The sequence below is a fragment of the Mustela nivalis genome (genome assembly GCF_964662115.1).
Source record: "Mustela nivalis genome assembly, chromosome: 9".
Classification (NCBI taxonomy): Eukaryota; Metazoa; Chordata; class Mammalia; order Carnivora; family Mustelidae; genus Mustela; species Mustela nivalis.
Window position 1 is genome coordinate 118159749 of NC_139028.1, and position 14276 is coordinate 118174024.

The window sequence follows — 14276 nt, forward strand, 5'->3', positions numbered from 1 at the left end:
GCCCCCAAAGCTTTAGTTGACCTCCCCGTGATCATGACGGAGGCTGCCAGCACCTGGTCCTCTGTCCGAAGCTCAGTGTCTTCTTCCGCGGATTGTGCTTCTGTCTTCTATCCTCTGTCCTCAGGACGCACAGGGTCCCCGCAGCCTGATGAAATGAGCCTGAGGTATGGGACCATCGTCCCCAGGTTATTATTTAAAAAAAAAAATTACTCGGGGTATTTTTTGCTGTGCAAAATATCTTTTTTTTTTTTTCCATCGAGGCATCATAGACACACAACAAACTGCCCGTGATTAAGGTGTACAATGTTGGTGATTTGGGACACAGGAAACTGTCGGCACAGTCAGGATCACAAGGATCCCGGTCACACACACACCCCCCCCCCCGGGTCTCTCTGTGGCCTTCTGGGCTCCCCCCAACCCGACCCCCACCCCCATACATCCCAGGACAGCGCTCGGCCTGCCCTCTCTCTAGAGCAGTCTGCGATTCCTAGAGTTTCATACAAACAGAATAAGACCCTCCGAGCTCTTTCCCCTTCTCCTTGTCTGGCTTCCTTCATGCAGCATAATTTTTCTGCCATTTATCCAAAGCTGTCGTGTGTGCTCGTGGCTCATTCTTAGTTAGTTCTGAGTGGTACAGCACCCTGAGACCGTGACCTGAGCCAACGGCAGATGCTCCACCGACTGAGGCACCCGGGGGCCCCTCATTGTGATTTTAAATTGCATTTCCCTAATAACGAATGATATCAAATATATTCCCTCTCTTTTAATAATTTTGTTTACTTATTTGAGAGAGCAAAAAAAGACAGCACAAGGGGGGAGAGGGTGGGGGAAAGGCAGAGGCTCCCCGCCGAGCAGAGCCTGATATGAGGCTGGGTCCCAGGACCCTGGGATCTGAGCAGGGAGCCTGATATGAGGCTGGATCCCAGGACCCTGGGATCATGACCAGAGCCCAGGGCAGATGCTTCACTGACTGAGCCCTCCAGGCGCCCCTGTTTCTCTTCTTTGATGAGTGTCTGTTTAAACCGTTTGCCTGTTTTTGTTTTCATCTTATTACTCAGCCATAAGCATCCCTCTCATATTCTGGACACAAATCCTTTATCAGATGGCTGATTTGGAAATATTTTCTCCCTGTCTGGCCTTTATCTTTTTATCCTCTTAATACCGTCTTTCAAAGAGAGGTTTTTAATTCTGAAAAGTCCAAACGGTTGGTTCTTATCAGGGCTCATGCTGCTGGGGTCGTGTTTGACGAGCTCAGCACTCTGTCACGGAGACTGTCTCCGCGTCGTCTGTAACTCTCAGGCTTCTATTTCCGTGATAAATTTCAAGTTGATTCTTGGATATGTGGGGAGATGTAGCTCCAAGCTCACCACTGGAAACGTGGAGGCTCCAGCCGCCCCCACACGGTGTGCTGGAACCATCCTTCCTCTGCCAACCCGCCCTTACGCCTCCGTCAAAAGTCGCCTGTCCCCACAGCACGTAGGTCTACGCAGACTCTGTTCTGCCATTGTTCTATTCACTCGGCTCCGTGCTAGGGCTGGCCCTCCAACTTTGCTCATTTTCAAACGTTGTTTTGGAACTTCAGGGTCATTTCCATGCAAATTTCAGACCCGGCTCATTCGTTTCCGCAGAACGCCCGTGGGATTCTGATGCCTGGTGCGCTGAGTTCAGAGATGAGCGTGAGGCTGGTGACCCAGCAGCGCGGCGCAGCTCTCCCCGGCCCCGGGGAATTCTGGGACTTCTCCTGGCAGCGTTTTACGGGTCTCCAGGGCTCAGCACTCGCACCTTCCGTCAGACTGCCCTCTGAGTATTTCGTGTTCTTAACATTATAGTAATTGGCCTTTAAAAAAATAATTTTAGAGAAAGTGAGCCTGAGTGGAGGGGGAGGGGCAGAGGGAGAGGCAGGCTCCCCGCTGAGCAGGGATCCCAATGCGGGGCTCGATCCCAGGACCCCGGGATCACAACCCGAGCTGAAGGCAGAGGCTCCGCCCGCTGAGCCCCTGGGCGCCCGCTTCAGATTATTTGCCGCAGAACGCCGCGGTAGAACTGATGCTTGCGTGTGACCTGCCTCCGCTCACGCACTCGCTCCGTGGTCATCTTGCCCACACACCGGGGTTCTGCACCGAGAACTGTGTCACCCGCACACGGAGAGGGCTTCCCCTCTTCTCCTCCACCCCGGACGTCGACGACGTGTTCCACCGGCTACAGCCTCCCGGGTCATGTGGACCGGGGGTGACAAGAGCGGTGTGCCTTTGTCCTTGTCGTGCTCCTGATCTCGGGTAAAGCACCCCATCTTTCTTGGTGACGGTCCCGGCCGGCGTTGACGTGTTGACAGTCGTACCCACGGAGCTCACTCCTTTGCGCTTTCTCTCCGCGGGGGGCTCTCGTAACGGAAGGCTGACCCGGACCTGCTGCGGGCGCCAGGAGGGCACCCAGGTGAGACAGACCTGGGTCACAGAACCCCTGCTCTGGTCCCCTGTAGCCAGGGCTGGGCCTCGTGCTCGGGGTCCCCAGGGATAGTCCCCAGAGTAAGTGGGGGGCACGTTACAGACACACTCCTGGGCTCCCCGCAGGCCTGTGACTCAGAATCTCTAGGGACAGCCTCTGAAATCCTCCTGCTGGTTCTGAGGGGGCCGCAGGGGGTTCCGGCCTGGAGCATCACGGCCCGGCCCTCTGCCAGCAGGGAGATCCCAGCTTCCCCTGCCAGGGACACTCTCTCTGTCCCCAAGACGAGGACTTCTGTTTCCAGCCAGAAACTGATGCCATCAAAACCCCCTCTCTATAAACTCCCCAACAAAGCTGACTGAAGTGACAGACGTCTTCTACGGGCTCTGCGTGGGTCCCCCAGGGCCCCAGCAGCCACAGCACTGACCCCGCACCCTGGCCGTCCCGGGCATCCCCTCACCGGGGGAGCTGCGGTGCGCCCCGGAGGAAGAGCCGGGCCTGCGGCCAGCACAGGCAGGAGCGGGGCACAGAGACGCCGGACGAGCGGCCGCGAGCAGACTCCAGCCGCAGAAACAAAGAAGCAGAAACCAACCCACCGGGCCAGGGGCGGCGCGCGCAGAGAAGAGAGAAAGCCAGTTGGCGGCAGCCCGTGCTCGTGGGGCACGAGTGAAGTGTCAGCTCTCGCCACGTGGGGACGGGCGGCTTCTCACGGGACAGTGGGCCGGTGTTCGCAGTGCGCAGGCGTCCAGGAATCCCCGCTCCATAGACGTCTGGAGGGGCTCACGGGGCTACCCCCATCCAGGGGACAATGTCTCCAGAGCAATGTCCCCTCAAGAGGACATAAGGGAGCCCTCGCTAGAGACCCCCACAGACCACAGGGAACGAGCCGCTGTGGGAATGCTACAGAAGCCACGGCTAACAGAGACAGACCCTCCGAAGACAGTGGACAGTGACGTCGTGGCATGGATGACGACATCGTGATGCACATGAGGACATCATGCCATGGAGAAGGACGCCGTGACCAGGATGATGGCGCTGTGATGTAGATCATGATGTCATGGCATACGTGACGACGTCACGGCACAGATGATGATGTCACGACACAGGTGATGACATAAGCACGTTCAAGTGACTGACTGACTCGACGTCGTGCACTCCGAGGGGGATACCGGCTGCAAGGACCGAGCAAGCCCTCACACGACGGATGAGGGCGCCCGGCATGGAGGACGGAGCTCCGGGGACTGGCAATTTCAGCGGGGACTACCCAGTGGGTCAGACACACCGGAACAGCCGGCGACCCGGGAAGAGGCCGCCGAGGGGTGGCCGGGAGACGGAGCAGGAAAATACAACGGAACAGCCGGCGACCCGGGAAGAGGCCGCCGAGGGGTGGCCGGGAGACGGAGCAGGAAAATACAAGGGACAGCTGAGGCAGACAGACGGCTGAGCCGACGTCCCCAGGGCCGGTCGGAACCACGAGGGCAGCGATCCTTGGTGCTTATGTGTGCACCGTGGGAGAAACACGGACCCTCAGATTCAGGGATCACAGCGGACGGCGGGATGGAGAGAGCTTGCCGCACCCGCCCGGCTCCACTGTGGAGACACGACCTAGCGCCAGAGTCCCGGGGGTGACCGTGGCACTAAGGAGCTGGACAACACCCGGACGCCAGACCGCGCGACGTCCGTACCTCAGCCCGCGACCTCCTCCCCAACCCACCACCACCCAACGGCAGAGGCAGAATAGGACAATTTCAGACAGACGAAAACCGAGCTGACCGTGCAGACCTCCCCTGAAGGAACCACTGAAAGCCCTTCAGGAAGAAGGACATTAAACCCAAACACCAAAGCAGAAACCCAGCCAACCTGCCGGCGAGCACGAGTTGGGGTCGATGGCACACAAGCGACCAACGCAGAGAATTTAAAAAGGCAGAACACAAACATGGGGCACGGCAGCATGGGTGGGGGCGCGGGGTGGGACCTGGCGGAGGCCCGTAGACGGCAGCGGGCAGGGCGCTATCGGACCCTTGCTGCCCGGAGGGGAGTGCGAGAGGGGAGGCCTGGCGTGTGCGGCCAGGGGCACCGTGCCGGCTGCCAACGGCGTGCTACGAATTAGGCTCTTCTGGAAATGACCTGCGGGCAGAAGCAGACCCCCTGACCGCCGTGGGCCAGGCTCTGCATCAGCGCCTCCCTGGACCGGCTCGCCTCTGCCGAGTGTGCAATGGAAGGGGAGGCCTCCCTTTCCCCAGTACCCCCCGAGTCCACTCTGCCCTGCCTTGGGAGTCACACCCACACTGCCTGGGGCTTCAGGCCCCCTCCCACTGGCTTTGGCTCCTCCGACCTCCAGCCCCACAGGGACCATGGCACTGCAGGTGCTGGCCTGGCCCACTGGCTTGTCCTGTCCACTCCCCATCCATGCCGTCCTGGGTGGGGCTTGGAGAACACAAAGCTGGCCATGATTACTAGTGCTCTGAGGACTTCGGGGACCAGCCCGCCCAGCATCTGCAGGCTCCGGGGCCAAGCTCCAGTCTTGGAAGGGAGGATCACGCCCGCACCCGCGCACCAGGAACCCATGTAGGCCTCTCCACGGGCAAGGTGGGCTCGCTCCCAGGGTGCAGTAGGAAAGCACACGGTATGCCCAGGTTGTCGACCACACAGAGCAACAGGGGCATGGCTACCCCCTCCCCCATCCCAGCCACAGCTCCTTCCCTCTCTCCCAGACAGCTCGACCCAGCACGGATGCCACCTCTTCCAAAAAGCCTTTGAGCCAGACCAGGCTGGGCCCAGTACTTGTCCCCCCGAGGCCCACAGGCTCAGCGCCCTTGCTGGGGCCCTTCCTCCTCCTCGGGTGCCAAGGAGGCCCTGCTGCCCCTCAATCCCGGGGCGTCCCAATGGCCCTGCACGGGGTGGGCTCCGGACCACAGACCCTGGTGAGCAGGACGTGTGAGCAGCCAGGGCTCGGGGGGCTGGAACCTGCATAAGGGTGGGAGCCCCGAAGGCAGAGCTCCTGCTGTCCACACTGCCTGCCACCACCGCCGTTCCTCCTGCGGCCAGTTAGGGCCCTTGCCACGAACACAGGAGATCTGCTCAGGAATGACAGGGCTGCAGACCAGGCTCTGGAGGCCACGAATGTGGGTGGACCGCCCTTCCCAGGACCCTAGGAGTCACAGGACAGAAGCCCAGAGACTCCATGGGCTCAAGAAACCGCAGAAGTGGGGGGCCGTGCGCAGGCCAGAGCCGGGACAGGGAGGGCGCCTGCCTCCCACACCCCTCAGCATACCCACATTGTGCATGTGGCGAGGCCTGGGTGCAAGGTGTCGCTCCGGCGGGGGCGGGGGAGGATCTAGCCTGGCTGCTTGCGCCCTGCTACGCTGGGACCGGGGCTAGGGCCCTTCCCGGTGACTGCATCTGCCCGGGATGAGGCTCCCTGTCCCCACCAGGGCTCTGGAGAGCCTCAGCCACCACCCCCAGGCTGGGGGCCACGCAGGGTCCCCAGGGGCCAGGCCAAGCGCTCAGGCTACGGCAACACCGCGGCTCGAGCTGGGCTGACTTATGGTGTCGGTGGGAAAGCAAAACTCCTCCGTGCAAAAGCATTTCACAAAGGGAGCCTGGCTTCCCCGCTCTCGTGCCTCATTACCATTCTGCAGGCGTCCTGGGCACTTCATACCAGCAAACAGTCTGAATGCGGCGCCCCACATTCAGCGAACGGCAGAGAGGCTGCCCCCCACACCCGACCCGCCCGTCAGCATTTGTGCACAGCCCCCATCTGCACCGCGACAATGGTCCTGCCCTGGATCCGGAGTTGGGGGGGCCCGGGCATTTGTTGGCACAATTGTCCCTTGTGCCCACTCCGGGGGACGGGCGGGGAGCGCGTCCTGGGGACTCACCAGCGAAGTGGCCAGATTCAGGCCAGAGCAGAATCCCGACTGCATGGGATGGGGCCGCGGTGGCCCAGTGCCCAGCGGGGTGGGCGCTCTGGCCCGGCCCACAGGCAGCCCCGAGGCGCAGGGAGCGGCCATGGCCCCTTTCCGGAGTGCTTTCCGCCCTGCTGCCAGGGGACTGGGACCCCACACAGGGGGATGCATGAGGGGGTCGCCGCCTGAGAACCCAGCACTTGGCGGGCCGGGCGCCCGTCAGCACAAAGCGTCAGGACCAACGTGAGTCTGTCCCTCTCTGCCACAGCCGAGACTGTGACTCTGCCCTTACAGCACCCGGTAAGCGGGCATGTTCCACTGGGTGCCAGGAAGCGGTCCCAGAAGGAAGAGATGGACACAGAAATGCCCGAAAAGCAAAGACACGCGGTGTTGAGGAAGGGGACGAGGGCAGGTGCACAGAGAGGGCTCTGGAGGTCCCGACCGCGCTCCACTGGGCGCGGGGGGTCAACACGCCGGGGCCGCTTCCATCCTGCCAGCCTGGGGCGCCGCACATCACGACTGAGGCAGGGCTGGCCCCTCCAGCCCGGCGTGTGGAACAGGGTGGGGTCCCACCTTCTCAAAAGGACCTGTCTTTGAGCTGGAGGGTGGGGGGCAGGATGTCACGGGGCAGACGCCAGGTCCACAGGAGCCAAGTGCCCATCCCCGTCCCCACGCCTCCACCCAGGGCGAAGGCTTCTCACCAGAGCTGTCACAGCTGTCCACAGAGAAGTGGTCTGGCTTCCGGTCCTCTGAGACAGGCTCACACGTGATGTGGGGGATCGTGAGCACCTTCTCTCCGGGATTCAGCCCATTGTCCTTGTCCAGTTTGAACTTCTTTCTCTTTACCTAAAACAACAAGCAATAAGCCAATGGTTCCTGGGCGTCCGCTAGCCCCAGAACCCCTTGGCAGTCCCCGCTGGGCACCGGCCAGAGAGCCAGGCCTCAGGGCCAAGCACTGGCCTGGTGCATGCAGACGGGGGGGGCCATGGCCCTGCGGAGAGGCTGGGGTCCTGCGGGGGGCTTGGGCCAAGGGGGAGGTGGCCAGAAGCCGGGCCAACAGGTAAACGTCCCAGAGCGCACGGGGGCGCACGCCAACACGGCGGCCAGGAGCGACGGCATGTGCGGGGTGGCCGGCGGGCGGTCCGGGGCCGGCAGAGCTGCTCTGAGGGTCAATGGTGAGGAGATGGGGGATGGGGAGGGTGCAGGGGCCCTGGGGACAGCTGAGCATCCCCACCAGGTGTGAGCAGGGACACCTCGTTCACCACAGCGGACAACCACAAACGACATCCTTGCCCGAGGCCTGCCCAACCCCCCTGCACCACGACCTCAGGCCTCTTCCCCGAGCTGGGATGCCACCTCCTTCCCGACCGACAACCACCACGCCCCGCAGACAGTCGGACACCAGGGCCCTCTCGAGAGCCTTCTCTGCCACCACAGACCAGATCCCGGCCCATTCTGCACCCTGGGGCTCCTTCTCGGGCTCCCCACAGCCCCGGCCTTGTAGCCCCCATCCCACACACCCCCGGGGCCAGGGGGACCCTGGCAGGGCAGCACCCAGTCATGCTCCCCAACCCCCACCCTGGGCCCGGAGCGGTGGGGCTTCTCTAACAGAGCTCAGCTGAACCCAGGGTCAAAGCCGGGCCTGCTAGCGAGGGATGCCGTCCGGGGGGCAGGCAGCGGCTGTTACCATGACAGACTTCTTGGGCTTGGGGCTGGGGGACACCAGAGCATGGCTGCGAGCCGGCTTGCGGACGTAGACCTTCCAGGTGCAGGACTCGGGGTTCTCGGCCGCGTAGCACCTCCATGCTGTCTGCATCAGTAGAAGAGAGAAGAGCGGTCAGCGGCCCGGCCGCCTGACGGCCTCCAGTGGGAGCTGCCGGCACCCCAGCCTGCAGGCCAGCCCCCCACTTCCCAGGGCCTCATGCGCTGCCTGGCCTCCCAGCTCGGACGCCGCGCGGGTCTTCGTCTGGGACCCCAACACACCTTCCACCCCCTCCCCCAGCCTGACCCCTTCGTAGAGGCAAAGACACCTGCCGCTGCCTCTCCTCGGCCACAGCCGGCGGGTGCGGACGGCAGGTTCAGACATGGGCTCAGAAACAGAACACCCGGGGCTGTGGCAGCCGGCGAGGCCCCTCTCAGAGGCCCAAATGCAGGGTCCTGGGGCCCGGTGCCATCTGCAGTCACGGGGAGCCTCTGGACAGCCGCCGCTGAGGACGCACCCTGGGGGCCTTGTACTGGCAGCGGCGCTGGCAAGGTCCCAGGCGGCCGTGACGTCCCCCCATGATGGGAACCTGGGCCGACAGGGCAGCCCTCAATGCCACCTACGGGAAAGGCCACCCAGGCCTGACCCTCTGAGGCCCACTTTGCCAAGCGGCGGGCACGTGTCACGCCCACGAGCGTACTGCCCAGGAACTGAGGTCCCCACCTCCCGGGGACACGCAGGCGTGCCCGCTGCCCCTTGAACACCCTGCCTGAGCGTGGACTTCGCAGGGTTGCCCCAAGGCACCAGACTCCACGAGGAGTCCACCGCACTCCGCTCCCGCCTGCAGTCTGCCCACAGCAGCCTGGGCTGGTTTTACGGCCTGATTTATGGTCTCCCCGAAAGAAGAAGGCTGTGGGACCATAAAAGCCGGCCTATGGGGGCCGAGCCCCGCAGCTTTACGGCCTCTGCTATTTCCTCCCCGTCCGGGTCCATGTCCAGGCCCCAGACGGCGGGTTCCGGAAGGGCCTCAGAGGCACGCGGCGGAGCCCGAGGCTGAGCTCTGGCTCCCAGGCGGAGCAGCGCCTGATGGCTGGCGTCCCTCACGGGGCTGCACAGGGCACAGGCAACGAGGCCACGGGGGGCCCACGGGGGGACCCCGGGGCGTCCCTAGCGGGCATCCAGTCCTGGGTTACTGCACAAGCAGGACCCCGGTCCCCCTGAGGGACGGCCACATGGGAACCCTTCCCTTTTCTCTCCTAGACCTGCTCCAGTGCAGAGCAGGGGTGGGGTGGGGCGGGGTGGGGCGGGGGAAGGAGGCTGAGGAACAAGACGCCAAGGTCGGCTTCTGTGGCTGGGAGGGGAGAGGCCCATGGAAAGACCCCTGTCCGGGAGCTGGTCAGGGCGCATCCCTGTCCCCCGGCCCTCCCTGAAGGATGTGACCCTCTGCAGGACCCTGTAAGGAGGGAGCCGAGCAGCCCGCGCTCCCGGGCCCACTAGCTGGCGTGGGCCCACAGTCTGCATCTCGACTCTGGAGGGATCTGCTCCAAGCATCACAGCAGAGAGCAGCTTTGGGATCTCAGAATGGATGCTGCTGAGATCTGGCGGGTGTGACACGCCGACCACGCGCCCACGGCGGGTGCCCTCACCTGAATGAGGGAGGCGGCCGCCGGGATCTGCCTGTTGAAGTGCTTCTGTCTCTGCTTCTGCTGGACCTTCAGGGCGAAGCCAGAGCCGAGAATCCCCTGGGAAGCAGCGAGACCAGGACTCATGTCCACTCAGGCAGCCACTGCCCGGCCCGGCCTGGGGGACACGGCAGGTGCCAGGGGCGCAGGGCAGGCACCTGGTTGCCAGCCTGGGCGTAAGGTAGCCCCGTCTGAGAGGGTCTGCAGCTGCGTGCCAGCTTGGTGGGAAGCAAGCCCCTCGTCCGTCACAGAGACCAGTCGTACCCATGTGTGCGGCACGTGCACGGAATCCCACGTGCACGGAATCCATACACGTGCCTGTGGGGAGTGACGTGTCACATACGGCCACACCCTACAGGGACACACGGACCCGTGTGCCCACACGGGCAACTAGAAGGTGCAAACCTCATGGTCCACAGTTTCTGGGGAGGACGTGGGTCAAGGCCTAGCTCGGGCCTCCAGCAGGTGCAGGGACTCTGCCTGTGCCATCGTGGGGCGGCTGCTGCTGGGGCCTCCCCGTGTCCCCTCGGGGTGAATCCGTGCCTGCACCCGACTGTCTGCTACCAAAGGCCCCCACTGACCACTGCCCACACCCGCTGCCAAGGGCGCTCTGGGGGCAGGAGGCGGGGGCGCCTTGGTGAGTGGGCCCCAAGCTCGGGGGAGCCCCGCCGGGGGCGCGTGCGCGGCGGCCCCGCCAGGCAGCACCTACCGCCGGGAGCGCGAAGAAGGAGATGGCGAACACGGAGAAGCAGGAGGCAATGGTCTTCCCAACCCACGTCTGCGGCACCTTGTCCCCGTAGCCGATGGTGGTGACCGTGACCTGTGAGAGGGGCCCCCCGGAGGCTCAGGACGCGCGACCGTCCGGTCCGAGCCCACCCCCTGCTGTCACGGGGCTCCTGCCCAGAGGACAGCCGCGTCTCCCAGAGCCCAGGCCGCGCAAGGAGCGAGGCCGTGGGTGTGCACAGGGGCGGGCGCCCCAGCGGGACTCCCTGGTGCACCACCTGCCCCGGCCCACAGCAGGGCCGCCGCCCAGGAGGCCGGAAGCTCCCACTGAGGCTGGTCCTCGACCAGGAGGACAGGGGTGAGGCGCCATTTCCTGACGCCACTCTGGGTACCAGATGGCTCAGTCCCCCTTCTTCCAAGAGCCCCGGACACAGCCCAAGCCGCCTTCTCAGTGGGGGAGCCGACCCTCGGAGCTGGCGGTGGGACCACGGGCACTGCCCCGCCCCAGGCTCCTGTCCCGTTAGCATCTGAGATCAGCTGCCGCAGCCTCCAGCATGAGCCTGAACGCAACATCCCACAGGAATCGAGGGCCCAGCCTGGCTGTGCCCGTCACTCAGCTCCGACGCCCTCGGGCCCATGCCTGCCTGGACGCTGGCCCTGGGGCCGCCCGGGGGCTTTGCAAGCATGGGCTTTGAGCCTGGCCAGCAGACCAGGGATGCCCGGGTCCCACATGCGGGCACAAGTTCACACCTGGAGACACAGTGGCCCAGAACATCCATGTGGCTTCCTGCCTTTGGAGGTGAGCCTGGCTGGCACCTGCCCGCCCCGCGGTCACCTGCCCGCCCCGCGGTCACCTGGGTCCTGTTCTGAGCAGCCTGGCTTCTCCCCTCCGGAGCCTCCAGGCCAGGCCAGGCCGGCGAGAACAGACTCTGGGCGGCCAGGGAAGGTCTGCACGCAGTCTTCCCTCGATGCCTGGCCCCGAGGCGCCCGTATGGGCAACAGGGGGACAGAGAGCCAGGGCAGCCCACAGGACAGATGCCAACGGAAGGGGAAGCCAGACAGGACACGGTGAGGTCTGTGGCAGTGGCCGCCCATCCCGGGACCCTGGTGGGTACTCCCCACCAGACGTGGAGCTCAGAGGGTGGGAGACACCCCGTGGCCACGGCCAGGCAGGGACAGCCACGGGGCCACCCACAGCGTTGGAGCAGGTGGGAGGAGCAGGCAGGACGAGCCCATCAGCGGGCAGGTGAGTCTGGGCAAGCGCTCAGCTTCTAGCGCTGGGGGCAGCCGTGGCCGGGCACTGCTGAGCCCACGGCAGCCTAACGATACATCTGCTTGGGGTCCTGGGACTTCCACAAGGCCACCGACCCTCAGAAACACATCCACCCCCCCCCCCAACATGGAACGCCTGGTGCTGCCTATGGCCCTGTCCTGGACATGAGACACCTGAGCCGGTGGAGGCGGGCGCGGACCCACAAATGTGCCTCCCACGCAGCTGGGGCACCACACGTGTGCACATGCACACACACGCACGTGCACACACACGTGCACACGCACATGCACACCCACACATGCACAGACACGCGCGCGCGTGCACACCCAGACCGCGTGCAGGTGCCTACCCCAGGGCTGAGGGCCAGCCTGACGACCAGCTGGCTGGTCAGAGGCCCCGGGGAAGCCTGGAGCCCCCTGTCCGCAGGGCGTCCTCTCCCACGGCCTGCGCCCCGCGTGGGAGGCCTGGGCCGCAGCTGCCTGTGCAGAGCCCCCGGGCGTGCGGAGCGAGGGCAGGTCTGGGGCTGCCAACGGCGGAGGGCGACGTTAGAGCTACACCTAGCCATTCCGAGAAAGTAAAAATGTTCGTAAAGTCTTTTTATTTATATAAACGTAGAGCGGGTCTGTTGCCATTTTAATAAATAAACAAGAAAACTTCTTAAAATGGCTCAGGGGTACTTTCCTCCGCGCTGAGCGTGGAGAGGTATGATCCACACGGGCAGAGGCTCTCTGGGGTCCACGGCGACCGCTGAGAGTACAGAAAGCACCTGAGACCAGTAAGTGTGCGAGCGGCTGCTGGGCAGGGTGAGGCGGGGGGCTCCCACCTCGGGGGCTAGGTTTAAGGGCGTCGCGGAAAACTCAAGCATACGACCTTTTAAATGACCATAATGAATAAAACAAACAAACAAACCTGGTGACGGGAAAGCAAATGGAGGGCCACAGGCAGGCCCCCAAGACCATCTCCCTGAGCAGACCAACCAGCACCCCGACCCGCCAGCCCCACGACAGCTGGGGTGCCAGGGCTCCCTGCGGCGGGCCGGCGCACAAGGGGTGGCCAGCCAGGCGTCCCCCACCCTGCAGAGGGCACGTGCCTCTCACACCAGGTCACAGACCCACGTTGTTACCGACGTCCTCTGGCTCTCGGAGGCCCATCCACCCCCCGCCCCCCCGCGAGCTGCTGTTCTTCCTGAGGTCACAGACTCGGGCAGCTCAGGGCACCCCCTCTCCGGCCACTGTGCTCGCCAGCTGCCCCCCAGTCAGGGTGGTCCGGGGTGCAGAGCTGCATATCCTGGGCCCACAGACGTGGGGAGACACAGCACAGCCCCCGCGGCCCTCCCCTGGGGGCCGGCCACTAGGCAGCGGCCCAGGCGGACCAGCTCACATGCCAACCCGCAGACGTGTGACACCGGGGACAGGTCGTGGGGGCAGGCCGGAGGGGAACCGAGCCGCCGTCATCCTCTGGAGGCTGGCGCTGGCGTGTGTGCTTGTCTCTGTTTCTTTGCTCACGTTTTGAGGGACAGGAGGTTGAGGGAACTTTCTAGAACCATCCCCTGAGAAGCTGGCCCCGGTGTTTTGTGCTCCTCTCTAAAGCAGCCTCTGGAAGGCCAACCTCCAACACCCAGCCTAGAAACTGGGGCTGCCCTGGGGGGTTGGTCGGCCCATCGGGAGGCAGCGTGGCCATCTGTCCACGTGTGGGTGTGACAGCAGTGCTGGTGTAGACACCGAGGGACTCACACCAGTGGTGCATCCACTTGGCCAGCTGGGATGGTGGCATGAGTTAGGGACCAGCTTATGGAGGAGAAGCCGAGGCGGACAAGGGCAGGCGCTGTGCGCGAGGTCTTATCACTGGTAAGTGACTAAGCGGGCACAGCCCACTGGTCCACACCACGACACGGCACGGCTGCAGAGCAAAGCCCTGGCCAAAGACTGCCGTGCCACCACGGGCCACCAACTTGCCTGGAGGAGGCCTGGAGGACACAAAGGGGGCGGTCAGGGTGGCAGGACGGTCTCGGGCTGTGACTGGCAGGGGCAGGGGTCCTCAGGCATTGGTCCTGAGGGTACGCTTGGCCCCGGCCACCACGGGGCTGCCCTGGGGGCCCTGGCCTGGCTGGTGGGAAACCGCCATGAAGGCATGGCACACGGGGGCTGGGGAACCGCCCGGCCAGGCAGGCAAACAATGGGTCAAAAGACAGCAAACACCCCAAAAGAAACGGACTTCCTTTCCTTGGGCAGAACAAAGTCCCTGAACACAGACCTGCACAGACCGGAGCCTCTCCTTCCGTGAGTCCACAGTCTCCCTCACAGGGAGCTCGGGCTCCAGCCCCGGCGGGCTCGGACAGGACCCGCAGACGGCACGCCGTAGACAGGGGGTAGCCAGGACCCCTCTCTCTGCCCTTCTCCTGTGCACAGCCCAGAGGCCGGCACAGAGGCTGACGTGTCCACCCTGTAGCAGGGCTTCAGGTCTGACTCCACTTCAGGTCTCAGCTCAGATGTCACCACCTCAAGAAGCCCTCCCTGACTGCCAGGGCAGAGAAGGTCCTCCAGGGA

At 64.1% G+C, this 14276-nt stretch overlaps 1 protein-coding gene across 6 annotated transcripts in view; it reads right to left on the reverse strand.

The window, feature by feature from the left end:
• Positions 1-14276, reverse strand: part of KCNQ1 (potassium voltage-gated channel subfamily Q member 1) — a 307094-nt gene that overhangs the window by 206945 nt on the left and 85873 nt on the right. For all 6 annotated transcript variants that reach the window (XM_082749162.1, XM_082749163.1, XM_082749164.1 and 3 more), the window contains 4 exons: positions 10444-10554; positions 9699-9794; positions 8038-8160; positions 7052-7196 (listed from right to left, as the gene is read on the reverse strand). In XM_082749162.1, the coding sequence (XP_082605288.1) occupies positions 7052-7196; positions 8038-8160; positions 9699-9794; positions 10444-10554 (475 nt within the window). The remainder of the gene's footprint in view (positions 1-7051; positions 7197-8037; positions 8161-9698; positions 9795-10443; positions 10555-14276) is intronic.